The 26,217-nt window shown below is 36.9% G+C and overlaps 1 protein-coding gene across 3 annotated transcripts in view; it reads left to right on the top strand.

Moving 5' to 3' along the window:
- The window catches only part of bmt2 (base methyltransferase of 25S rRNA 2 homolog), a 75,584-nt gene extending 56,006 nt beyond the window's left edge, over positions 1-19,578 (top strand). For all 3 annotated transcript variants that reach the window (XM_059978252.1, XM_059978253.1, XM_059978254.1), the window contains 2 exons: positions 8,120-8,234; positions 16,007-19,578. In XM_059978252.1, coding sequence (XP_059834235.1) covers positions 8,120-8,234; positions 16,007-16,636 — 745 coding nt within the window. In that variant the 3' untranslated portion in view covers positions 16,637-19,578. The remainder of the gene's footprint in view (positions 1-8,119; positions 8,235-16,006) is intronic.
- The last annotated feature ends 6,639 nt before the right edge of the window (positions 19,579-26,217 follow it).

The following is a 26,217-nucleotide window of genomic DNA, read 5'->3' as shown; positions in this document are numbered from 1 at the left end:
CATTAGAAATGTGGGTGTCTTATTGCAGATACATTAAGGAATAGAAAATGACAACCTGTATTGCTTGCACAAAATCTATTGACAATGATTGCAAGCCCATGTCAATATCTTCGTACAGCATCTCAGCACTGATCAGTCTCTAATATTGACCACATGATCTCATGCTTGACACGAAACTGTTGAAACACTTAATTTGAGCTCCATGAGGGTAAATAATCTGCAAGATAGAAAAATCTTCAAAAATATCTTGTGCTTCAGAAATAAAAGTCTATATCCTCATGAAAATCCCTTGTTTAATGCTGCTCAGAATGGAGAAGCATCTGAGAAGCTGCCAAGTACTTTTGAGCTCTTTAGGAACAAGTGGAGACCAAGCTCAGGAAGTTTGCAAACACAGAATCAGCCCCCAGTGCTTCATGGGACTGAACTTGTCTTCCTTGTGGTAGACTCTTCAGGTTTTGCATAAAATTTATCATTTATCTCAGCCCACAGAACCGTAGTAGTACCAGGTGTACTTAAATCATGGAAAGAGTGTTGTAGAATTGTGATATTATTAAAACAGAGCTTGTCTATTAGCTTTGCCAAGTAAAAAGAATAATTTCATAATGGATTGTCATGATTTATTGTGATTATGCTCTGATTATAAGAGTTTCCTGATACTGTATTGGTTTAAATGTGTATTAGAGCTGAACCATTCCACTTTGGGGAAAGAAAGAAGGAAAATACGTCAACTGTCTCACTCACACAAGTACATTTCCTATAGATTGATTCCTATTAAGAATGCTGTCAATGGGTACCTGAAAACCCATTATTTGGAAGAACTGTTTTGTAGAATAATCATCTTTGTATCTTTGGTGGAGGGTTAGATAAAAAATAATGTTAGGTTTATTGTATGTCAACAATATTTTCAATGTTGTGCAACTTCTCTTTCATTCAATGCATTTTTTATGAAATAATAGATAAATTTATCAAAAAAATTTGTTCCTTATAGTTTTAAGCCTACATGATTTCAAAAAAGTGCCTGCTGCATTCATCAATGTATTATTGCAGCCTGACTTGGAGACTTGCTCTCAAAAGATTAAAATTTTGGATATTGTGCCAATAGGAATGGAATAGGGGAAAGAAATATAAATTGTAACTAATTGTGGTCTAATTAGTACCAGAACACTAGGGTAATTATTTTCATTTAGTTTCATTTCCAGTCAAGATGGCGCCAGTGAACAATGACTCTGCAGGCGAGATCTTTCAAATAGCCAATCTCTTCAATTATTTCACTTTTTCTTACATTTTCTGCTTGTTCTTTTTATCTCGATTGTGTTATGGAAACTGTTGGAACCTGTGATGTGCAATTCCGAATTCAATTGATTGGTCTAGCACTCTGCTGTGTCCAGAGAGGACCAAGAGCATGAGCTGCCTGTGGAGAACAGCAGAGATGGGTCCCAAAGAGGACCGAGAACACAGGCTGCCTCATGGAAACGACCAGAGACGGGTCATGAGTGAGTGACTCCATTTCGAAGCATCAAGGAAGATTGAATCATTGAGATGAAAGTGGAGGAGGTCAGTGGTCGCTCTCAGTGGAGGCTATGGGGAGACAGCAGTTGGTAGCTGTGTTCGGGCCCAGAGTGGCGATTGCTCTTCACGGAAAGACTGAGTTCTTGCGATCACTTTTCTTTAATGTTGACGGGAAATGTTTTCGATATTCTGAGATTTGTGTGATTATTGGACTGTACTTTATATTGGTCTCCCTCAGTTTTGGTGTTTCCTTTCTTGTTGTTGATTAGTGTGGGTGATATGTTACTTCTTATGAGAGGGAGGAGTTGGGGATTGGGGGTCTGATATTCTTGTTGGTGTTTTTCTGTGTGGGTGATCTATTTTTTTTTGTGTGGGGGAGTTGGGGGTTTTTGATGCTATTGCCGCTGCAAAGGAAAGGGTTAGAGATTTGATATTATTGTCACTGGGTTTTTTTCTGCGAGGGAGGGGTTTGGGATTTTTGATGTTCCAGTTGTCATTTTCCATGTGGGTGATCTAGTAGTTTTTGTGCAAGAGAGGGAGTGGGTGTTTTGGGGTTTGCAAGTTCTGTTTCTTTTTCATGTGGGTGGGGGGTTGATGTCTTTTCTTTAAACAGCATCCATGGTTTTTCTGTATTTCATAGTTATCTGGAGAAGACGAATATCAGAGTTATATTGTACATGCACACTTTGACAATAGAAATGAGCCTTTGGTTTTGCTAGTTCATAAAGAAGAGTGTAGTTGGCAGTGTCTTTAATATGATTTAGATTGTGCAAAGGTTTACTAACCTATCTAGGTAGAGTTGTTACAGTAGTGTTGCAGAATGGCTTTAGGAGTGAGTTAAACACTAAATTCATCACTAAATGAGAAATATGGTAATATGGAGAAGAAAGGGAAGATTAGAGAGCAGTACTGATATGCTGAATAATGAGAAGTGCTAATGCAGACTTTGATATAATTACATTCTCCTTTCAGTGGTGGTTGTACGTTTCTCCATTGATAGAACCTCAAGCAGTTGAAACTTGGATGTATATGAGTCACTAATTATAGATGTGAAGATCAGATTTTAAGAATGAAGATGATTTAACTGGCAGTTTGCAAGTATAAAGACGTATGCTGCTTTGCAATCAACTTATGCCAAAAGTGATCATACATTTTAGAATGATCTGCCATTGTGGTAAAGTAAGGAAGACAATAAAAAGTTTGTCATTTTAGTCTCTCATCTCAGAACAGATACTCATAACATTTATCCTGCATTGATAAAGCAATTGAAGAACAATCTGCAGGAATTGGCTGTTAGCAGTTGACTAAGTTAGGAACATAGTAGAGTATTGAAACCTGGATCCTTGTATTTCCTTTCATCTGTTCTCTAACAGATTAATATTACCTTATCCTTTATGGAAGTGTTGTGATTTATTTTCTATTTACAGATAGTGCTGATGGCATTTATTCATTCATAAAACAGTTGGTTACTTCTATCTAATTTAGCAAATTATCTAATTAGTATTGTAAATGAAAATCAAACCTCCCCCCCCCTCTCACCATTGTGTTCTGAAGTAGAACAAGGTTTGAGTCCTTGCCTTACATCCCAGAAAACTCTACGTTCAATTCAACATTCTCTATAGTTTGTGCTTGTTGACAGGGATTCTACAAGTGGACACATTTTCCTCTCTTCCCTTACAGCATTTTGCAGGAACCATCCCTGTGACTCTGTTCCCCCAAACCACTCCACTTCCTACAGCATTTTTCCTCGCAATCTCAGTTGATGTAATAGGTGTCCTTTCACCTCATCCCTTCCTATCATCTGGGGATCCAAACATTCTTTCCAGGTAACATAACAATTTGCCTTGCACTTCTTCCAGTCTAGAGTTAGTATTTTGTGTTCATATGTAATTTCCTCTGTGCTGGAGAAACCAAATGCAAATTGGGTAATCACTTGGTGGAACACCTGCATTCAACCTCCAGTGATTGGCCTGAGCTTCCCATTGCTTGCTACTTTAATTCTTAATCCCAATCCCTCTCTGAATTGTAGATCCGCAGCCTCCTGGACCACATGCAAGTCTGAGGTACAGCACCTCAATTCTGCCTTGACCTCCCAGACTCGGTACTGAATTCTACAATTAGTCTCTCCATCAATTAGTCCTCTATGTGTGATAATGGTTCAGCTTGATTCTTTTCTTTCCTTCTTATTTTCCCTCTGGAAATAGAGGTCCTCTATTTCACAACCCCTACATTCTTTTTGCTATGTTCTCACTCTCAAACCGCTCTCATTCACTCATTCACCAGATAAATTTAACTGATTATCCTCATGGTCACCATGGTTTTACCATATCACAGACACGCCCTTCCTCAACCTTCCTGCAGATGATCAAGCTTTTTTCCTCTTTTCCTGTGGATGAGGCCTGACCTGTTAAGTATTACTGGCGGTTATTGGATACTGAGATTTATATTGTACTGTCTGGCTTGAGGTAATTTTTATATGTATTATAATATCTCCTTGGGAATACCTTTGAAAGCATTAGATGTTTCATCTTGTTTTGAGGACTGATTAACATTACCAATAAACTGATATTTCCAAGATAAAAATATAGGATTGTCTTTCATTTGCTTGCTTCTTTCATAAGCTCATTGCAATGCAGATGACATCCTTTTAAAATATTAATCCAATTGTCTTTTGGAAAGCCACAGTTAAATTTCTAATTGTACGATTTCGGGAAATTTAAGCAAAATTAACTTGCATTTGTCATCGGTGACATAAAATCTACATCCTTTACCTCTCTGGCAATGATTTCCTAAGTAAACTAAATTTTGTAGATTTCTGTTAAATCTCCTTTCAATCTTATCTGCTCCATGGAGAACAGTTTCAGATTTTCTAAATTCTATCATTGTAATTGGTTCCTGGAATGAATTATTTCGGCCTCGTGATTCTCGGCCACATGCTGATTGATTTGGTATTCGCAACTTTGAGAATTTGAATCAATGCTTCACTTGTGGCCAAACAAAGGTTCAGCATAATGTAGATAGAGGCTTATGTATCAGTTCCTTGAGCCATTTACTTATTGTAGCCTTTCACTCTCTTGCTGATCAAGAATCTATCTGTTCCAATAATTTGTTCCAATAAAACTCTTAAATTTGTCCAAAAAGGTTGAATTTTAGAACAAGACCAAGTAGAATGTAAAAAAGTACCGATGTCTTGTTTACATCGGGAACACTAATCGGATAAATTTGGGTTTAATTTATTTATTTTTTGTGGTGTAATATATAATTGGTGTAAAAAATTATATTGCACTAATCTTAACCGGACATTTATTGTATTTGTCATACTATCAAGACATAGTCTTGACCAATTTGTTTCTTCAATTTTAATATTCAAATCACTTTCCCATTTTTGTCTTGACTTATGGACTCCTTGTTTAATTGCCTGTTTTTGAATCAAGTTATACATACAAGAGATAAATTTTTTAATCTTTCCTTTTTGAATTAAAGTTTCTATTTCATTAGATTTTGGCAATAACTTCCACATAATCCAATATTATTTTTACTAGGCAATATTGAAGGAATAAAACCGAAACCCAAATTGAATAAATATCAGAATTTATAAAAATTGCATTGGCAGTAGCCAAAAAGGCTATTGCAGTTACTTGGAAATCGGATACATACTTAAGTATAGATCGTTGGAAGAAGGAAATTTATGGCTGTATTCCACTTGAAAAAATTACTTACAATTTAAGAGATAAATATGAAACATTTTTGAAAATTTGGCGCACTTATTTACAAAAGACAGGATTAAATATATAGGTGCTCCGAAGATGAAATAATTGGTTATTTGGGAAAAGAAATAAATATATATACTAAAGTTATTACGAAGTCCATGGAGCATGAGGGGATCTTCCGATATCCAGGCACTCTTTCTTTCTTTCTTTTCCTTTTTTTCCTTTCTTTCTTTTTTATCTAGGGATGTTAGGGGGGAGGGGTTAAGGGGAGGGGGGTAGGGTATATATATTTTAATATATTTTCTTTTATTTCTGTAATTATTTGAAAACACAATAAAAAAAGTTTAATTTAAAAAAAACATGTTTGTATGCAGCAAAACATGTCTTACTAACCTAATTTTTTAAAAGAGACAATAAAGGTGATTGATGAAAGCAAAAAAAAAGAATCTATCTGTGTCTTAAAAAGTAGTCAAACTCTGTATATCACTGCCTTTTGTGAAACAAACTTCTGAAGACTTGTTATCTTCTGAGAAAATTATTTCTCTTAATTGGGATTCCTACATACTACTACAATTGCCAGATTTAACCTATTCTACATTCTTTTGTAGTTTTTTTTAAAGTCCTTTTCCTAAATTGCTTTGCTCTCAATCTAAGCATCCACATCAACGTTCAAGTTCAGTTTATTGTCATTCAATATGTACTGTCTCCTGTCAAAGATGCACAACACAGTACATATAACTCACGCACTGACACATAAAGTAATATTACCACAAATAAATTTAAAAATAATAAGGTGCATAAACAATAAAAGTTAAAAAGTAAACAGTATATTACTACCAGCGCATCATAGGTGATGAGACCCAGGTTGATGTGAGTTCAGTAGTCTTGTAGCTGTTTCCCTTCTTAACAGTTTTTGTCTTATAACTACATATGGTACCTCCTGCCTGATGGTAGGGGGTCAAAGAGATTGTTGGATGGATCATTGCCAATGTTAAGTGTCCTGCTCCTGATGAATATCTCTAATGGGTGGAAGAGAGACCCTGATGAACCTCTCAACAGTCCTTGCAATCCATTGTAGGGACTTGAGGTCAGATAACTTGCAAATCCTGTACCAGTTGGTCAGTAATGCAGCTGGTCAGGACACTGGATGGTGGGGTGCTCACCAACCTCAGTCCCCTCAGGAAATGGAGAATCTGCTGTTCACTTAGGTTTATTATACTTCTGTTTATGATTCCCAGGATTCCATATCCTTTTGCAATCACATTTTCAATCTGTCCTAATGTCCTCCTGGATTTACACATATACACATTCAACTTCACTGTTCCTCCACTATTTTAGAATTGTATCAGTTAGAAATGTTAGGTAAAATAGATTACATAAATCTAAATTATATTTTCTAATGACTTGCTGTCTGGATAGTAACTGGATTACATTCTATTCAAATAACTTTCAGTGCTCGTATATAACCAAAAGCTTTTGCAACTGTGTGGCTGCTAACAACCTGAAGAACATGTCCTTGATTCCATGGTGGTCCCACAAGTCAAGGAACTATGAGTGGCATCTAGTGCTTCCGAGTAGTGCATCCATCCGGAAGCACTGTTACCAGATGGCACATCACTCCTTGATGCATTAAAGGCCTGTTCACATCTTTTTTTAAATGTTAATGATCAGGACATTTATGATCTTAAAAATTATTTGGAAAAGTTAGAACTTTGGTTGGAACTAGCTTTTAATTAACAGTGCAATTTAAAAAAAAACACAAATATCAGTTAATTTTATCTTCTTACCTTTTCTAGTGCCACAATCAAATGAACAGGGCTAACTATCCTGTATATGCCAGGTTTGTTTGGTGTAAAATGAAGGAGCCTGTTCAATAATCTACAGGATGCTCCTGGTCACTAGCATTCTGTTTTTTTGAGTGTTTCCTCCAACGACACTTAGCTTGCTAGCCTATGTCATTCCCCAGTAACAGGCAGGAATGGGTTCTTCCTCAGAATCAGTTCTTAACACACTTCAGAGTGCTCTTTCCTTGTTTGTCCTTTAACATTATCCTAGACTCAATTTTAACCCTGATTTGGCTAGATGCCATTTTCTCTACTGCAATCTTTGTTTTTCTCTGCAACTTTTCCATGGTGTTTGTCTGCCTTTTCCCCCACTATTCAGTGGTCCAAAGGACAAAAGGTATAATGGTCTCCTTCTGTTCTAAACTTTAGCCAAATTGATTCAGTCTCTATTGAGGATATTGCTTTTGCAGAACACAATTTTGCTGAGTCAATTCTACCCAACAAGCCACACTGCATTTTTATTTTTTCCCTTCTTTCCTGACAATGTATAATTGAGAATATTTGGTGACAGTCCTCCCATCTTTTAAACCCAAGTCTCTGTGATCACCATGATGTAATTTTCTTTGTTTACCCTTGCACCTCAACAAATGCTCAGGTAATCTCTCATGCTTTCTCTAAATCTATATTTAATTTGTTGATTTCTCTTATTCTGCTCCCTCCTAACGTGAAGTTAATTTTAGTTTTGTGGTCAATCACTGTGAGGCACCTGCCCAGCAGAGCAGTAGCCTTAGCTGCATCACCCCAGGTTCAATCCTGACATCTGGAACTTGCAGTTTCCCTAGGACCACATGGGTTTCTTCAGGTTTCTGATTTTCTGCCACACCTCAAAGACATGCTGGTTAAGTTCATTGGCACCAAGCGGGTGGCACTTTGCATCCAGTCTGTTGGCTTTACATTATGGATGACTGGTGTTAGTTGCATGACCCCATTCCTTTAGATGAAGTTACTGAGTCTGAATTAAAAAGTAACGTGCTGGAAGAATAACTTATTTTGTAAAAGACATTTTATGAAAGTACAAAATCCTAATCATTTGATGTTCTTTATTTTATTTTCCAGTTTAGTATGCTTTTCAGGAAAGATCAGATTGCTGGATGTTGGAAGCTGTTTTAATCCATTTTTGAAGTTTGATGAATTTCTAGCAGTTGGTATTGATATCGTGCCTGCTGTGGAGGTAAGTTATACCTTATATGGTGCTCCTGTAAATTAACTTTTAATGAAGCAAACAACCATTCTGAAGAACAGAACTTCACTAGAAAGAGCTCACAAGGTAGGGATTGTTTTTGGAGGTTATAGGTTTTTTTCAGAGGGATGTGAGAGCAGATATAATTCAAAGCACACAAACAAAATGAAGAGGAACTTAGCAGGTCTATCCAGTCAACGACCCTTCATCAGGACTGGAAAGGAAGGGGGGAGATGCCAGAATAAAAAGGTAGGGGGAGGGGAAGGAGTGCAAGCTAGAAGGTGATAGATGAAACCAGGTGGGTGGAGCAAAGGTAGGAAACTGGGAGGTGATAGGTGGGAACAGTAAAGGGCTGGAGAAGAGGAATCTGATGGGAGAGGAAAGAGGACCATGGGTGAAAAAGAAGATGGAAGGGCACCAGGGGGAGGCGATAGGCAAGTGAGGTGAAGAGGTATATATTTCAACTGGTTTCAAAGAAAGATTTTAACACTACCTCATATTCCCACTTTCTAAAAAAATACCTGCATGAGTTGGATATTAAACTAGATGCCTGGAAGATGAATGAAGTGTAATAATGGAGTAAAACTCTATTTATCCATTTTCCATATAATCAGAAATCTTGAAGGTTCAGCAAATGACACACAAGATGGTATTTCACGCATTCACTGGAATATTTATTGCTACATTATATAACATCTTCAAACAAAAATCGCAATAACCTTCTCGAAAAGAAGTTTCTTTTAGTGGGAATAACATCCGATAGTGTGGGGAATTTTTTCTGATTTAGCATCACTAAATTCCCAAGCATGCTGCGTTATTGCTTAACTAACTGTACGTGAAACGATTGCATTGAAAATTTGGTGAGCATCCAGAGAATAACATTGGTATGCATATTTATAAATCCTTGATGTCTGTATAATACTAAATTGGGGTTCAGATTTCTGTGAGCAGAGATTAAACCAGGGGAATGTAAACAAGTGTGAAAAAGGAAGTGGAAGATGAATTTAAAGTATTCGAGTGTAAATTTTCTGTCTCAAAGAATTAGTGCAGCAGTGTTTCTGCTTCAGGTGCAATAAGAAATCCAGGTGCAAAAAATGCTTTAAAATATTCCTGTTTTATTAAATGATTTTGTGCATAATTTTTCTTAAACTCAGTCATAAGTTGTTGAAAATAAAATCTTCCATGAACCTACACAGTGATGGATGATTTTAGAATGGAGTGATTTGTTACCTTTGAATGCTAAATTGTTTACAGTTGAAAGTATATGCATAATACAAAAAATAAACAGATATGTTTTACTTAGTTTACTCATGGGGTTTGCTTAATTTTGCATAGCTGAGCATGGTTTTAAGAGAACCATTTTCTGATTTTAATTTATGTAAATTTGTTTTTTCATATTCAAAAGCTTTTAAAATGTCTTTGTATCCTTGTGCTCAGAAACAGTTTAATTTTAAAAATCACTTTGAAAGATTATAAATAAGTGTAAAAAGCCAGAATTTCATCGATAATTAAATGGATTCTGGAATGATGTCAATTTTTGCATGGAGGTAGTTTGCTATGCAAATATTCCTTAAACAATGGTTGTGGGGTGGCGGGGAGCGCAAGTGGGAGACATGGTGGTCCTGGAGGAAATGTAAATGAGAACAGCCAAGTTATTATCTCAAGTGAGTGATCTTGAGTCCAGAGATGCTAACATGCCCAGTTAAAATTTGGGATGTTAATTCCTTAATTTACAATGAACTTCAATAGAAGAATGTGGAAGGTGGTGGAGAGAAGAGCCAGGTTGAGAAGGGCCCAAGAACTAAAGTAATAGGTATTAGAATCTCAGGATCAAACATTTCATAGGTGCATTTAACATCAGAAAAATGTATACAATATACGATCTGAAGTGCTTTTTCTTCACAACCATCCATAAAAACAGAGGAGTGCCCCCAAAGAATGAATGACAGTTAAATGTTAGAACCCCAAAGTCCCTCCAGCTCCCCTCCCACCCACCCACCCGGGCATAAGCAGCAGCAAGCAACAATTCCCCCACCGGCAAAAAAAACATTGGCTGCCACCACTGAGCACTCAAGCATGAGCAAAGCAACAGCAAAGACACAAACTTGCAGTAACCCAAAGACTACTTGTTAGCCCAATAATTTGACATACCATGTGCTCTCTTTCCCTAAAAAGGAAGAAAGAGGTGTCTCCATTTTCACAGCGAGAGGGGAGACATAAAACAGAACAACTTGCTGGCTTACAATGTTAGAAGTCTATTGCATCACTCTTTCCAAGCTCAGTGCCCAAAGATCGCAGGTCTCTGGGCACACATCCATAGATCTTCCGACTCCCCCGACAACACAACGATCCCCTGCCGTGACACCGACCTTCGATCCGCCCGTCTCCAGAGCCACAAGCTCTTGGTCCTCAGAAGGCAATCTGAGCGAAGACATATGTATACCGCCAAGCAAAACAATGTTCTTTCAGACCAGGCTGCACAGCACAGTACATTTAACTCACACACGCAAAACACATAAAGTAATATTACCATAAATAAATTAATGTGCTTTGTAGTTTGAAGTTTAATGATTAAGTTCTGAGAGAGATGGCTGTTAAAAATAACCCTGGGCCTCATTTCAGATGGCTGCTGAATAATTTGAGAACTAGAGTGATAAAAAACTGTTTGCCTTGAATCCAACTTGCAACAATAACATCCAGTTTGAGCCCTGGGGGATGTAATTTGGAAATCATCGTATAATGAAATTTTATTGAATACATATTTTTAGCAAATTTGAATGTTCTTAGTTTTGCAGTGAACCATATAATTGTTAAAAATCTTGCCCTCTATTTTGGAGTACACTTGGATTTTAGCGCGATTCAATCAGGCTAATGCTCTAACACCCACTAACATTGTCAATCCAGGATGAAAAGAATTCAATGGTAAAAGATTTTTGATCCTTTAGAATGGTCTGATGAATATCACTGATCTATTTATCTATTACTGCTGCCAGTTAAGTGGGTTTATAACATTTTCTGCTTTTATTTTAGCAGAATAATTAAATTTAAGGGTAATAATGAGACTCAAATTGGTTGCTGAAAGGAGGTGATTACAGAAACTGGTAGGGAGACGGTTTGAAAACTAAGATTATTATTTTAAAATTGAAGTATTGCATAACTGAAAGCCAGCACTGATCATTAAAAAGGGGAAGGCAAGTGCTGGGAATTTCTCTGGAAATAGATTAACATTGATTTCTGATGGAAATCTTAAATTATATCTGTTTGTTGGAGAGACTTGGGTAACACGTAAAGTACAGAAGCAAATTTTGAACAATTCAATACTGAGAACCAAGCCAAGAAGCTTTTACATTGCCATCTCTTCTGTTTTCAGTTCCATTCATGTTTACAGATGAGTTTCAGGGAATTGAGAGGATGGTGATTTCACCATCAACCAAAAGTTTCAGTAACTGGGAACAAATTAGGCTAAATATTAATAAATGCTTGAACTGGTTTCAATTAAATTGAATTTTTATTTTATCACTTAGAAAATTATATTTGCTCTACACAAATGACTAACTTCTGTGTATGTCAGGCAAAATATACACAATCAACAAACAAAAATCTTAACAATATAAGCCAGAGATCTTATTGAAACATATTTTCAAATGTACAATCCTGGTTAAATTGAATCAAAGTTTAAAATGACTTGTGGCATTTAGGGAGTGATTTACTTTGCTTCAAAAAATTACCATGGTTCATTCTGAAAGTAACTTTAATATAAGCACTTGTATTAAAGTTTAAAAACAGATGAATCTCAAAACATGGACTTGATACAAAGGTTTAATTTTAGACTATTTTATTAAATTATGAGAAGTTTGGAAGCTGTGTTTTAGCTAGTCATGTATATAAATAAATTTAGTGGTTGCATGAAACAATCAGAAGACTAATAAAATATTATCTTGAGTGTCCAAAGGGGTGAAATGTTAATTGTTGCAGCCAAACAAAAACCTTTTTGGAGTATTGCACCCAATAAAAGTTATGATATTCTGAATAGATCTTTTGAGTCTCTCAAAAGCAGAGATGGAAGAGTATGCCTCATGATCAACTCCTCTCTGTGTACAAATATGTCAGTACTGCCCCAGTTCTGCTCACCAGATCTGGAATATCTCACAGTTAAGCACCATCCATTTTACCTACCACAGGAGATTTCCATGATCATTTTGGTAGCAGTTTACATTCCACCTTAGGCCAATATCAGTCAGGCTTCAGATGGTCTGAGCAATGGAATCAACATGCACGAAACAGCGCACCCTAACACCTTCACCATCATTTTGAGGGCTTTTAACCAGGCCAATCTGAAAAAAAATCATCCATCAACAGATCACTTGCAATACCAGAGGAAGCAGCACACTTGCAACAAATTTTTGTTTTTATTGCATTTTGGAAAATATCCCAACTTTTCTGGAAATGGGGTTTGTACATATACTGTAATTGATTTACTTATTTATTATACTTTTTCTTCTATATTATGTGTTGCATTAAATTGCTGCTGCTAAGTTAACAAATTTTACAACACATGCCGGTGATGATAAAGCTGATTCTGATTCTAATTCATAATGGCTATTAGTAATTGTTGGTGTAATTATATCAGAGCTTCATAGGGTGGAATCAGCATGGAACAAGCCCTTAAGCCCCTTGAGTCCACTGTAGACCGTCATGCACCCATTTATATTAATCTTATTTTGTTCTCCATATTCCCAACAATTTTCCTCAGGTTTTACTAGTCATCTACATACTAGAGCAATTTACAGTGGGAAGTTAACTTTTCAATCTGCACTTTGGGAGTTGGAAGGAAACTTGAAACACCTTAAAAAAAAATCTGTATAGTCACAGGGAGAACATGCAAACTCCACACAGCTCTAACAGTTAGGTTCAAACTTGGCTACAGTTTTACCTCCACTGCTGTGGACGTTATTTTGTGTAAGATTTGGAAACTTCTTCAAAGAAAATTGGACACTCTGATCAAGTTGCTTCAGATTTTCTAAGCAACATGCATGTGAGCACATTTTGAGTATGTCTTAGGAAGACAATGGATGCATGCAGAGAGTCGTAGGTAAGTACAGCTCAGAAACAAGTCCATGCTGAAACCACTTAAACTGCCTACTCCCAATGACCTGCACCATAGTCCTCCATATCCCTATTATCCATGTACCTATTCAAACTTCTCTTAAACATTGAAATGGAGCTTGCATGGACCACTTATGCTGGCAGCTCATTCCACATGACCCTCTGAATGAAGAATTTCCTGTCATGTTCCCCTTAAACATTTCACCTTTCACCCTTAAGCCATGACCTCTGGTTGTAGTCGCACCCAACCTCAGTGGAAAAAGCCTGCTTGCATTTACCCTCTCTATGCCTCTCATAATTTTGTATACCTTTATCAAATCTCCTCTCAATCTTCTGTATTCTAAAGAATACAGTTCTAACCTGTTCAGTCTTTCCTTATAACTTAGGCCCTTCCTAATAACTGAGCAACATATTTGTAAATTTTCAAAGCACTCTTTCAATTTTGTGTACATCTTTCCTTTAGGTAGGTGACCAAAACTGCACACAATACTCCAAATTAGGCCTCATCAATGTCTTATACAACTTCAACATAACATTCCATCTTCTGTACTCTACATTTTTATGAAGGCCAAAGTGCTAAAAGCTTTCTTTATGACCCTATCTACCTGTGACACCACTTTGAACAAATTATGTACCTGTATTTCCAATTCCCTTTGTTCTTTCACACTCCTCAGTGTCCTACTGTTCACTGTGTAAATCCCACCCAGGCTGGGCCTACCAAAGTGCAAAACCTCACACTTGTCTGCATTTTATTCCATCTGCCATTTTTCAGCCCATTTTTACAGCTGATTTAGATCCCTCTGCAAGCCATGTTAGCCTTCCTCACTGTCCACTACATCCCAGTCTTGGTGTCATCCGTAAAGATCCAGTTAACCTCATTATCATCCAGATTATTGATACAGATCACAAACAACAAAGGACCCGGCACCAATCCCTGTGGCACACCACTAGTCACAGAGCTCCAGTCAGAGAGGCATCCTTCTTCCCCCACAAAGCCAACATCTAATCCAACTTACTACCTCATCCTGAATGCCGAGCAGCTGAACCTCCTTGACCTGCCTCCTATGCAGGACCTTGTCAAATGTCTTACACATAGCCAACTTTCACTACCTTGCCTTCATCCACTTTTCTGGCGATTTCTTTGAAAATCTCTGTAAGATTGGTTAGATATGACCTACCACCTTGGGCAACTTATAAGAACCCTGAGGAGGCTTTTGTGGGAAAAAAATCTCACAGTGATTAATAGGATAGATGCAAGATGGTGCTTCCCTTTTTTGGGAGTTTACAATAAGGGTTCAGAGACTCAGAATAAGGGATTAGACATTCAGGACTGGGTTGAAAATTATGGAACCTTGAAATTCTGAATCCAAAAGGGCTGTGGATAATTAGTTACTGAGTATATTCAAAAATTAAGCTCAATAGATGTTTGGATATTGAGGGTAATGAGGTTAATGCAGGAAAATGGTGCTGAAATAAAAGATTGTGATCTTATTAAATGGGCAAGCAGAAGCGGCTGGAGGGCCTAGACCTATTTATATTGCTGTGACATTCAGTCATGTGTTATTAAATTATAAGTGCATTGTGTTCCCCACCAACAGAAAATCCAGCATTTAGCAGCAGAAAGGAACAATTTTCCATGTTAATTTCCCCCACCCCAAAATGCACTGTTTAAAAGGATCATCTTTAGAATTTCTGGTGATCAATTTGTACAACTCCCATCAGTTTTGAAGACTCCATGAATGAATATAGTGGACGTTATAATTGACCAAGATCTTGGCTAAAATCTGTTGCTCCTTTACATTGGGGCATTGGTGACATTTTCTTGCAATGCGTATCGTAATGGGAAGAATGAGGAAGGGCAACACAAAACAATCTGTTAAATTGAAGAGCCCTGTTTATCAAAGTGCTAAGGGAACAGTCTTCTTAAATCAAAGAGAAGCTTAATTACTGTTTCTCTAAGCAGATGCTGATAGTGATATACCATGTTTCCTGAATGAGCTTTTAAAAAAATGTAAGTGTACCCATAGTCAGTATCCACTCAATCCACTGAGACATCCTCTTGTAAAGCCTAATACAGAAATGCAGTTTTTATTTATGGGTGGAACTTAAAGTCAAGTCAAAGCAGACAATCAGCATTTGGTTTATTTTCTGATTAATGTGATACAGGTTAGTTTATTTTCCCTTCTGAAGAATTTTCTGATGGATAATTGAGGATTTTTTGTATTTACACACCAATGCATTTATTACACTGGCATAGATTTACTGACATGTTAAACTCTATTATTTTTTAAAATTCTGTACTAGCAAACAAGATGCTCTAAAATGTAAGTAAAGGATAGGATGGTACAAATATTAAACTTAAGGCAGCAAAGGCATTTTGGTTTGATAGATTCCTATTATTCCATATTTACTGAAATTTATTCCTCGGATTCTTACATTTGGAAACAGCAAACTTTTATTACATTGTTAGCCATTATGTTTCATTATCCAGCACAGTTGATTTAAAAGGTCATTGCAAATTATAAATTGCATGAGTTATGGCATTGTATTTTGTTGCATAGTCATTGTGCAAGAGCATTTTGCACTATGGTGGCAAAGATTCGGTAATTTCTAAACTACAATTAAATAATATTGCAAATGTCTTTTCTTTTATGCAGAGTGTGTATAAATGTGATTTCCTCAATCTTCAGTTGCAGCAGCCACTCCAGCTTGCTCAAGATACAATAGACGCCTTTCTCAAACAGCTAAAAAATCCCATTGACTCACTCCCAGGAGAACTGTTCCATATTGTGGTGTTTTCTCTTCTGCTGTCTTATTTTCCTGCCCCTTATCAACGCTGGATCTGCTGTAAGAAAGCCCATGAACTTCTTGCACTCCATGGTTTACTCCTAATAATCACGCCTGATTCCTCTCACCAAAACCGTCATGCCTATATGATTAAAAGCTGGAAAATTGCTATAGAATCACTGGGATTCAAAAGATATAAATATGTGAAGTTCTCCCATATGCACCTCTTGGCTTTTAGGAAAACTTCCCTGCAAACAACAAGTGACCTGGTCAGCAGAAATTACCCAGAAATGCTGTTTATACCACAGGATTTCAACAATGTGGATGAAGAAGAGTGCTCAGAGACTACTTGCCAAGATCGGTCAGAAAGTGAGGATGACCAGATAGCTTACAGTTTTATGGAGCTCCCTGATGCTCCGTATGACTCAGACTCGGGAGAGAGCCAGGCTAGCTCTATTCCATTCCATGAACTGGAAGATCCAGTTTTGCTTCTAAGCTAACCTAAGACTTATGATTAATTTGCTGCCAGAGCTACTGTGTTGCCAAAATAATTCTGCATTGCATAACTCTTGTATTATATACAGAACATGCAGTACAGTTTGCACATAGAAAATGAGAAGCGTTTACAAAGTGGGCTACTCTTTCACATGTTAGAAAAATGAAGGTATGTGAGGAGTGTATAAATCGAACAAACACTTTGTCATGAAGGCAACAAGTGTAAATCACAGAAAGAAGCTTACTTCTTAAATAGTATGGTAATGTAAATGTCAGATGCTGCAATCGAGTCTGTCATCTTTGTAAACTAAAAGTAAACCTAGCAATCTTGATGTCAAGTGGCAATGTCATTTACATTGACAACTACAGCATAAACAGCAAAATTATAAATATTTCAATTGATTTGATGGTACCTAAATCAAAAAGGGGATATCTACCAGAGTGATTATTGTTCTACCATTCTAGAGTTCTAACTTTTACTTGAGAGATCACTTTGTTGTGCTCCTATTTGGCTCGCATTACCAAATTACTTGTAGCCTAGGACATTATCTAAACTGCAAATCAATTCTGCTGCATTTGTTGTTTCCCCTTATTTGTTGCAGTAGTTTATTGGAAAGAATGCAAACAAAAATTTAGGAAGTTAAAGCTTCTGCTGACTGCATTTAAATAGGCTATAATTCACACTATTTTTGTGTATAATTGTGCAGTTAGTGCCACAAAATTCAATGTTAAATTATCTTGACAATATTTTCTTGTTCAGCTTTTGAACAAACAGGCATTGGGTCTTGTTGAAAGACATGTGCTGTCTTGTCCTTGCAACCTTTGGCTGATGACCTTACTTGAAAAAACATCTGTGGTGTGCTAGCAATTTGTAATTAAAAAATGAGAAATAAGAGTTTCTTTGCAAATAATTATATACCACAAGAAGGTTGCTACTTGTACATAGTACTAATTAACATGTTGTGTCATTTCCTAGCACCTCAAACAGAAATGACTAGTATTACCTATATACATGCAGATGTTTGCCTGAAAATAATTTGCACCAAGAAAGATTGCAAAGTATGTCCATTACTTCCTGATGGGAATGTGCATTCCTTTATTTAGTATCATATAAATTAGCAGATGCATAAACACCCTTCTACTGAGAGTGAAATCCATTGTGCCTTTCTTGATCCAGTGAATATCCTCATCTGCTTCAGAGTTGGTTGTATGCCCCTTCTTAAATGTAAATGATAAATTAGGTTTATGTTGGTGCAGCCAATTCATTTTGAGAAATTTACACTAATTTCATGTCTGACTATTTTCCTTGTTTTCCATTTGTACTGTTCAATTTTGTATTTTAACCAAATCCCTTGAAATTTTTATATAACCTATGACAATGGTCACTTGTAAAACATTCCATTCACTAATGATTCTTTGCATGTAAAACAAAAGCTTGAAATATACCCCTTTTCATTCTCTGGGCAGTATTCTGAATCTGCATCCACTTGGCACTAGTTTTTCCACACTTTTTTAAAACTAATATTCTGCCATTTTCTCCAATTTCTGGCCAGTACTTGTGCTCAAAAATCATCACAATGTTTCCTGCAGTAGATATCAGAAGTCAGCTGCACTGCTTGGTTCCTTTTAAATAGATACATAAAGAGTTTGCATGATTGAATAAAGTGCTGTGAAGGGGAAATGGACTCATAGTCATTTAGTTTGGAAATCTACTTATGGCACTATAAATTGAAGAACTTTCAGAAGACAGTTGCACTTTGTGGAAGTGATTAAGGAAAATGTTTTCCCACAATTATTTCCTTGCTTAATTAATATTTTATTTGGATTCCTGGGCACTTAGCACTAGCTAACTTGCCCCTTGATTCTTGTCATTTGCACTTAAATATGCCTCTTTGAATGCTTTTGAACTACAAATGTTACAGTAGAATCATAGTGCTGTGGTTAAAATGTGAATGAGAGCTGAGCCTGGTTGGGCATGTTCTTACATAAAAATGAAACAAGAGTAAATATTCCTGAAAGGATAAGCTCTCTGCATTGCTAAACATCTGATTAATATTATATATTTTTAGCATTGAAAAAGTCAAGATAATTTTGCATCAGTGCTACATTTGAAGCATGAATATACCCATTTATTTAAAATTTAATATAAAATAGCAATTTTCAGAAAATGCTGCCATCAGAACTTCTGAATGTTCTAAGAGTATAATTATTAACTGCAGTAGCTTAGTATTTTCTCTAAGTTAATTACAATTATATAGTGGATTTTTGTTTTGATATATTCATTAAGGAATCTTAAAAATTCTGAGCTATTTTAATAAAATAATTATCACAAACTTTCATTTGCCTTTTTTAATATATATTAGAGTACTGTTTTATTGTTTGCCTGTTTACTTTATTAAACAAGGATCCACAGCACTACTTTCATCTCTTAACAAATGAATTGGCAAATGAGGGGGGAGGGAAATACTGTAGTATATAATGAATGCTCAGATGAAACATATTTCATTATCAGTGATTGAATTACCAAATAATGATCATTTTCAATTCTTATCTTAAATCATTTATGATTTTGAAAAATAACAAAGTTGGCATTAATTGAATAGAATTATCTATCTTATATTTTCTGATATTCTGATAAAAGGTTTGGAAACAGACTTTCAATGTAGTACTGATTCAAATGGATTTGGTTATTCATTTGGAGTTTTGGTAATTGCAGGTAAAGCTATTAATCTATTTGATTCTACAAAAGTAATATTAATCTTAAATGTGCACATTTAAAAGATTCTCAAACAAATTTAAATATAAAGGCCAGTTAAAGACATTTTTTACTGTAAACAACACACACAAAATGCTGGTGGAACACAGCAGGCCAGGCAGCATCTATGAGAAGCACTGTCAACATTTCGAGCCGAGAACCTTCGTCAGGACTAACTGAAAGGAGAGATACTGAGAGATTTGAAATTAGTGGGGGGGGGGGGGAATATGAAATGATAGAAGACCGGAGGGGGTGGGATGAAGCTAAGAAAGGTGATTGGTGAAAGTGATACAGAACTGGAGAAGGGAAAGGATCATGGGACAGGAGGCCGAGGGAGAAAGAAAGGGGGGGAAGCACCAGAGGGAGATGGAGAAAAAAAACCAAACAATTAAATATGTCAGGGATGGGGTAATAAGTAATGCCCCTCATCCCCTTCTTACCCCATCCCTGACATATTTAGTTGTTTTTTCTCTCTCTCTGCCCATCACCCTGCCTGCTCTCCGTCTCCCTCTGGTGCTTCTCCCCACCCCTTTCTTTCTTCCGAGGCCTCCCATCCCATGATCCTTTCCCTTCTCCAGCTCTGTATCACTTTCGCCGATCACCTTTCCAGCTGTTAGCTTCATTCCACCCCTTCCGGTCTTCTCCTATCATTTCGCATTCCCCCCTCCCCACTGCTTTCAAATCTCTTACTATCTTTCTTTTCAGTTAGTCCTGACGAAGGGTCTCAGCCTGAAACGTTGACGGTGCTTCTTCTTATAGATGCTGCCTGGCCTGCTGTGTTCCACCAGCATTTTGTGTGTTGTTTGAATTTCCAGCATCTGCAGATTTCTTCATGTTTTACTGTAAACAGGTTAATTCAAATTTTTCACAAAAATACATTCTTTTGTATATCAGTACTACAATAAGGATAAAACATTGTTGAAATGTGAAATAGGGAACAATTTACTTGATATTCCAAAAAATATTGCAAAGTATTCTGTTCAACAGCCAAAGGTTAGCAGGTAAAATGGCATTTTGGAAATGCCACTGTGTGGAATTGTCTCGGTGTTGCATTTTGTGAAAAGTTTACCTCAATGAGGCTTTGCACTTAAACCTTCTGATTTGGGTTAGAACTATTTTGCTCTTAAATAAACTTCAGCTGATACACCATTTTCTCTTTTAATTGTTTAAATTTGTTTTCCTGTTATTTACTATTACACAAATTGAAATTTTGCATATGTGATGTGCTCAACAATCTTTTTTGTATTGCTTTTCTACTTTTTATTAAACATTGTACTGTGAATAAGGATCTGCCATAGACGTCAAAGACTAAAGCGGCATTTTCTTTGGTTGGGTTTCCATTTTCAAAAGACTAGTTAGGACCTCACCAATTTGAAGTGTCAAGGCATGTGTCAATTATTTGGAAAGAATATACATTTTCATAAAATCTTTGTAACCACAAGTCCTATAAATTTTCATTGTTCTTGAATCTTGTATGAGTAATTAAATTTGTAATTAGAATTTGTTGTAGTCTGTTGTGGTTAATCCTCAAAATAGTTTTAGAATGTGATGATGCTAAATCTATGCTTTCTAATGTACCAGTATGTTATGACTACAGCAATGATCAAGGTGTCAGCTGGATACAAAATGTTCAAGCTCAACTCCAGTTATCCATGTTCAGTTATTATACCATGGCTGTTTTACAATATTTACAGAGGACACAGCAATTTAACATCAGCTATGGAAACTGTTGAAAGCATTGATGCCTTGAGTGTTGATTAATTGAACAGTACCTTTGGTACCAAAATTTTTTAAAAATCTTATCACAGTTTGGGTTACATGATTTGTATTTGTTTAACATGTGAAATTAGACTGATGGTACCTTTCCTTGTTTATTTTTTTTTTTAAAATCGACTCCACTAAAACGAATGTGACTTTTTCTAATCTGTAAATTTCATTTTTTCATACTGGAATTGTTTAAAATTATTCTCATTAACAGTCATTTAAAATGTTAAAATGCATTGTGACATAGCCACAGTTTGAGTGTCTGCTGTGTAGTTGCCAAGGCAATAAACTGAAATTTACACCTAAAAATGTTTTGATTGTATTTTTCTGACTGGAATGTAAAGAGGATATTTAAACAATATTTCTCTTACCCTGCATGAAGCTGTGAGGTAATCTGAAGAATGGATGTTTTGCCTTTAAAATTAGTTTAATATATCTGACAGCTGTTGTAGGAAAACAAAAATTACAGCAATGTCTTGAATGAAAATGTTCGAAGTAAATTTATTAGCAAAGTACATATGTCACCATATAGAACCTGGAGATTTATTTTCTTGTGGGCATACTCAAATATACAGAATAATAATCATAACAGAATCAATGGTTGACTACCCTAGATGGGCAGTCTTTCAAAGTGCAGAGGACAATAAACTGCAAATACAAAAAGAAAAAAATTCATAAATAAATAAGTAATAAATAGAGAACATGAAATGATGAGTCCTTGATAGTGAGTCCATTAGTTGGGGTAATATTTCAATGATGGATTGAGTGAAGTTATCCCCTTTGGTTCAAGAGCCTGTTGGTTGACAGGCAGTAACTGTTCCTGAACCTGGTGTTATAAGTACTGACATTCTTGTACCTTTCTTCCTGATGGATGCAGCGAGGAGAGCGTGTCCAGGATGGTGGGGTTCTCTGATGATGGATACTTCTTTCCTGCGACAGCATTGCACGTAGATGTGCTCAATGGTTGGGAGAGTTTTTCTCCATGATGGACTGGCCCATATCCACTACTTTTTGTAGGATTTTATATTCAAGGGTATTGGTGTTTCCATACCAGGCTGTGAATACAGCCAGTCACTACACATCTATAGCAATTTGTCAGTTTTAGATGTCATGCCAAATCTCTGCAAACCTCTAAGGAAGTAGAGGTGCTGCCATATTTTCTTTATAATTGCACTTGCATGCTGGGCCTAGGACAGATCATTCAAAATATATCACCTAGGAATTTAAAGTAGCTAACCCTCCCCACCTCTGATTCTCCGATGAGGACTGGCTCGTGGACCTCTACTTTCCTTCTGAAGTTTATAATTAGTTCCTTGGTCTTGCTGACATTGAAAGCGGTTTCTCCACCAGATTTCCAATCTCCCTCCTATATGCTGATCCATTACCACCTTTGACTCAGCCTGCAACAGTGGTGTCATCAGCAAACGAATATGGCATTGGAGCTGTACTTAACCACAACCTCTTAAGTGTAAAGGGAGTAGAGCAAGGGGCTAAGCAGACAGTTTTGTGGTGCACCTGTGCTGATGGAGATTGTGGAGGAGATGTTGTTACCATCCCAACTGATTTGGGTCTACAAGTGAAGAAGTCCAGGACCTAATTGTACACAGAGGTATACAGGCCAAGGTCTTGGAGCTTATTGATTAGTTTTGAGGAGATGATGGTATTGAATGCTGAGCTGTAGTCAATTAAGAGTATCCCAATGTATGCTTCTTTGATGTCCAGATGTTCTAGGGTTGTGTGAAGAGCAAATGAGATGGCATCTGCTGTGGACCTCTTGCTCCAGTAGTCAAATTGGAGTGAATCTAAGTTGCTTAGACACCACTATAACTGAAGCCTGCTTGAAGTAGGTGGGTACCATACACTGTCGAAGCGAGAGGCTAAAGATCTCAGTGAACACACCAGACAGTTGATTAGCACAGCTCTTTAGGACTTGGCCAGCTATCCCATCTGGGCCAGATTCTTTTTGGGGGTTCACCCTCCTGAAGGCTGCTCACACATTGGCTTCTGAGATTGAAATTAGGATCATCAGGGGATGTGGGAGTTCATGATGGTTTCATCATATTTTAACGGTCAAAGCAAGCTTAGAAGGCCTTGAGCTCATCTGGAAGCAAAGCCCTGCTGTTTCCTATGTCGTTTGATTTAACTTGATAAGAGGTGATGGGTTTTAAGCCCTGCCACATCTGGCGAGCATCCTTCATTGATTCAGGTTTGATCTGGAATTCCCATTTTGCCTGTGAGATGGCTATCTGGCGATCGTATCTGGAACTTTTGTAACTTTCTTGATCACCAGACTTGAATGATCTGGGTCTCAGAAGATTTCAGATCTCATGATTCATCCGAGGCTTCTGAATGAATGTTGTGGTTCAGCTTCAGAAATATTTCCAATCAGAATATCCTAGTTTGAGAGAATTGTTCAAATTTTCAGAAAATTATTTTTGCAGTTTGAAGTTGGAAATGAACAACTTTGGGTTGACCAGTATTGACTTACAACATTTAGAATTCTCTCAAATGACTTACTGAACTCCAATAAGTGAGGTCTTCAGCAACAGAGGAGTTGAAGGCAGGTTGATTTGGACATAACATGAACATCCTGATGAAATGATTATATATTGGTTCAAATATGACACTGATGCCAACATTCTTAAGGTGACAAAATCTTAAAATGCTTCAGAAATCTTATACTAAAACATTTAAGATATTAGGGAAGGAGATAAAATGAAAAGGTTTAAGAATCAAAATCAGGTTTAATATCACTCACGTATGCCATGAATTTACTACAAATTACAATAAGAAATATTAAAGAGTGCAAAAAGAGAACTAAAATAGTGAGGAAGTGTAGATGGGTTTATCGTCTATTTAGAAATCTGCTAGCGGAAGGTAAACTGTTCGTAAAGCTTTGAGTGTGTCTTCAGGCTCCTCCTGTACTTGAGGAAAAAAAGATAAAGTGTTGAGATGGAGAGGAAATTCCACAGGAGCGAAGCCAAAAAGAGATTTTAAACAAAATAATTTTGTTTCAACACATTGATTTCTGTTCAAGTATTATAGATTTTCAACCACACTCAAGAAAGTTAGGATGCAACTGAGAATAGAATGAGGGAGGTTGAACAGCAAGTCTAGAGTTACCCATAGATTATTCAAGGATCATTGAGGTCATAAATTCAACGTTTTGGGCAAAAGACTACAGCGGATGCCAGGAACAGCTCAATGAAAGTATTAGTTATCGTCTGCAACTTATTACCTGGAAGAGCAATGGAAATAACATCAGATTTCAAAAGGGAATTTGAAGATCATTTGGGGAAATATCATTAGTAGAACTGACAAGATTCTTCTGCTGGTGTGGACTGAATGGACCAAATGACTTTTTGAGCTCTTGTAAGCGAGTTTCTCATCAATAGAGGAATTGAAGGAAGGTTGAGTTGAAATCATAAAGTATTTTGGTGATATTGGCAGTATATAGGTCTAAAACAGACATCAATGCCAACAGTCTGGTTCAAGATTGTAACTGGAATAAAAAAAAATCTTTACTAACCCCTCTCCCCCACTTTTTGCTTTCTGCAGGGTTAACTCTCTTCACAATTCCCTTGTCCATTTGTCCCTCTCCCAGCATTTATCCCTGCAAGTAGCCAAAGTGCCTGCACCTGCCATTCACCACCTCCCTCACCTCCACTCAGGGCCCCAAACAGGCCTTCTGGGTGAGGCTACACTTCACCTGTGAATCTGCTGCTGTCATCTGTTATACCCAGTGCAGTCTCCTCTACACTGGTGAGACCTGTTGTAAATTAGGGAACACTTTGTCGAGCACCTCTGTTCCATCTGCCAACAGAACTTTCTGGTGGCAATCATTTTATTTCCAATTCCCGTTCCTATTCCAACATGTCCATGGCCTCCTCTTGTGCCACGATCAGGCAAGCCTCAAGGTGGAGGAGCAATACCTTGTTTTCTATCTGGGTAGCCTCCAAACAGGTGGCATGAATATCGATTTCTCCTTCTAGTTACTTTCCCCCTTCCCTATTCCCTATTCCCTTCCCTCTTCTCACTTGCTCATCACTTCCCCCGATGCCTCTCCTCCTTCCCTTTCTCCAATGATACACTCTCCTATCAGATTCCTTCAACTCTTAACACTTTACCTTTCTTACGTATCTGGCTTCACCTATCACTCTCCAGCTATCCTTCTTCCACTCCTCCCACCACTTCATTCTGGCATCTTTGGAAGAAGGGTCTCAGCCTGAAATGTTGACTATTTATTCATTTCCAAAGATGGTGCCTGACCTGCTGATTTCCTTCAGCACTTTGCGTGTGTTACTTTGGATTTCCAGCATCAGCAGAATTTCTTGTGCTCTCATCAGATTCCAATGCCTTTGCAGTTGACTGGACATTTAGAAGGCAATAATAGAAAATCTGCTGGAAGATCAACAGCTTCTGATGGAGTAGGTATTATGATGCATTTGCTTTGATGGTCAAATAGTTCCAGTGATGAATGATGTTATAGGTTCTAAGAAAAAGAGAACATTTAGGTCTGTAGCCTAAACTAAAAAGCGGCTTGTGCTGGATAGATGCCGAGAACTAAAAATGTTGTGAAGTTTAAAGGTCTGAGTAAGGATCTCAGTACAGAAAGTGAAAGAAGGTGACAGAGAGATCTTTTAGACAAGGGAGAAAAGTCAAATTAAGCAGGAAATTGTGAAAATATAAATGAATGGCTGGGTCCAGAATAACTGCCAAAACATCTTGGAAGACTTGCTGAAAAATTTAATAGAAAAATGGCAAATTCATTACTTGTGGTGTAAAATTATTTAGTGAGATTGTGTGAATAGAATGCATTCTCTAGTCCAGGTTTAGAAATTGACAAAATTCATTATCATTCATTTCACTATGACTCCTTGGTCACTTCAAGTGGCTTTTTTGTGTTAGTCCACATCAGCAAAGTTGTTGTAATCCATCAAATTCATGTACGCAAATGGAAAAATTTTTAATCAGTCCATTTGGTCCCCATGTTTCATCTGTGATTCAACATGATCTAATCTGCCCACCTGCCTTTATCAATTATTCATTCGAATGCTTGATTCACAA

This window comes from Hypanus sabinus, chromosome 8 (genome assembly GCF_030144855.1).
Source record: "Hypanus sabinus isolate sHypSab1 chromosome 8, sHypSab1.hap1, whole genome shotgun sequence".
Classification (NCBI taxonomy): Eukaryota; Metazoa; Chordata; class Chondrichthyes; order Myliobatiformes; family Dasyatidae; genus Hypanus; species Hypanus sabinus.
This window is presented reverse-complemented; position numbering and strand designations above follow the sequence as displayed.